Consider the following 1,829-nt stretch of genomic DNA (forward strand, 5'->3'; position numbering starts at 1 on the left):
TGATGATGTGATGGCGGACATCATGTTGTACGGGTTTTGTCCAGTCAGGTGGTTGGGTGATGTTTGGGAACTCTCGAAGAAGCTCAGAGAAACGGTCATTGGCCACTGTTGTAGTTGGGGCGATTATGCATGAGTCATGGGAAACGACACCATGAACAGAGAGAAGTGTAGTAGTGTCTAGCAGTCGATGCCGTTTCACGTCGACCAGCAGTCCATGATGGTTTAAGAAGTCAGCGCTAATGAGGGCACGGCGTACGTCAGCGACGAGAAAAACCCAACGAAACACGCGGCGCAAGCCGAGGTTGAGAGTGAGCGACCGCGATTTGTACACGGGGATCTTGCTACCGTTGACAGCTTGAAGGTAGGAGGTCGGGGGTGTCGTTCGGTCGGATTTTTGTGCCGGAATGATGCTGACCTCTGCACCAGTGTCCACCAGGTACTGCTGGCCTGTGATTCTGCACATGACGTGTAGTAGGCGACTTTCTGGTTGGCCTTGACCCGTCGTCGCCGTTATTGGTCGGCCTTCTTGTTTTCCTGCCACGAGCAAGGTTGGAGACAGTGACGCGCGTCCTTCCCAAAACGACGGTGGTAAAAACACATCCTTGGTGGTGTGGGAGACCGGGAGCGTTGTTCTCGTCCATACCGCGGGGTGCTTGGGCTGCGGTTTCTTCGGTGACGTGGTGGGGGGTAATGACGCTCCGCAGCACAAACCAGTTCTTCCAAGCGATGGCAAAGTGCGTCGATAGGAGAAGCAGGGGCAGATGATATCTGTGGAACGACACTCACGTTGTTGGATGATGGCGTGACGTTGCACACATACGGCGTCGCTACCTCCAGGACTTTATCTGCCAGGCTGGCCAAACTGTTGAGGTCCAACGTGGATGCAGTGGCGAGGACCATTTGCACATTGGCCGGAAGGCGCTGCAGAAAGAGTTCGCGCAGCAAGTTGTCATCTGTGGGGGTTGTGCTGCTACTCATCAGTGTACGCATATGACGAAGAAGCTGGCTTGGCCGGCGGTCGCCCAATTCCTCCGCGGAGAGCAGTTGTTGGATGCGAGAACGCTGTGATGCCGTCGTTCGCTCCAACAGAGCAGCCTTGAGAGTGCTGTATGGTGTGGCGGAGGGCGGTCCTGAAAGCAGGTCACATACCTCTTCGGCAGCGGCAGGTGAGAGCGCCGAAACAACGAGATGGTACTTGCGTTGTTCCGTGCGCACGCCAGAAAGCACGAATTGTGACTCTGCTTGCAGGAACCAGATCGAAGGGTTGCGGTCCCAGTAAGGTGGAAGTCGGAAGGAGACCGCAGAGACGTCATGATCGGTCGTGCCAGTAGCTTCCGTGTTGGGGTGCGTCTCGTTGCGTTGCATGGCTCTACAATACTTCGGCAGCGCCGCGAATCACGTCCGGGTCACCACTTTGTAGAGCTGGGTTGAACGAGACGGACACGTCTTTTCAGTAACAACGTCTAGTTTATTCTGCCCAACAATAGCGAGGAAAGTAGAGCAAGTGCGCACACTGCACCGGAAGTGGCGAGAGTGAAAGAGAGAAGAATGTTCGTAAAGAGAGAAAGAAAAGGGAGCTCGCGGTCCGGCACCGAACCGAGGCGCCCCGCAGAGTTTTTACGACCGCGGGGGTGTGCGACGGTGGACGCGTCGCTACAAACTTAATTGTGGAAGCAAGAGCCTGGAACTGGCGTGGTGACCTTTTCGTGTATCAATAAAAAGACTGAAAATTTATTGATGCGAATTTGGATATAAACCCTCAGCCACAACTCACCCGATTCATCAGTGCATTCTGTGAAGTGGAATTTATCACCGTTCTAGAGGCTGTC

At 54.5% G+C, this 1,829-nt stretch overlaps 1 protein-coding gene across 1 annotated transcript; it reads right to left on the bottom strand.

Annotated features, from left to right (window-relative positions):
* Positions 1-356: 356 nt before the first annotated feature.
* Positions 357-1,368, bottom strand: LOC119393038 (uncharacterized). Its single transcript, XM_037659889.2, has one exon. The coding sequence runs from the start codon at positions 1,363-1,365 to the stop codon at positions 511-513; it is 855 nt and encodes a 284-aa protein (XP_037515817.1). The 5' UTR covers positions 1,366-1,368; the 3' UTR covers positions 357-510.
* Between the last annotated feature and the right edge of the window lie 461 nt (positions 1,369-1,829).

The sequence above is a fragment of the Rhipicephalus sanguineus genome, chromosome 5 (assembly GCF_013339695.2).
Source record: "Rhipicephalus sanguineus isolate Rsan-2018 chromosome 5, BIME_Rsan_1.4, whole genome shotgun sequence".
NCBI classification, from domain to species: Eukaryota; Metazoa; Arthropoda; class Arachnida; order Ixodida; family Ixodidae; genus Rhipicephalus; species Rhipicephalus sanguineus.

Bases quoted from the DNA above. Each gene is read 5' to 3' on its own strand.
- LOC119393038 (XM_037659889.2), bottom strand. From the start codon at position 1,365: ATGCAACGCAACGAGACGCACCCCAACACGGAAGCTACTGGCACGACC.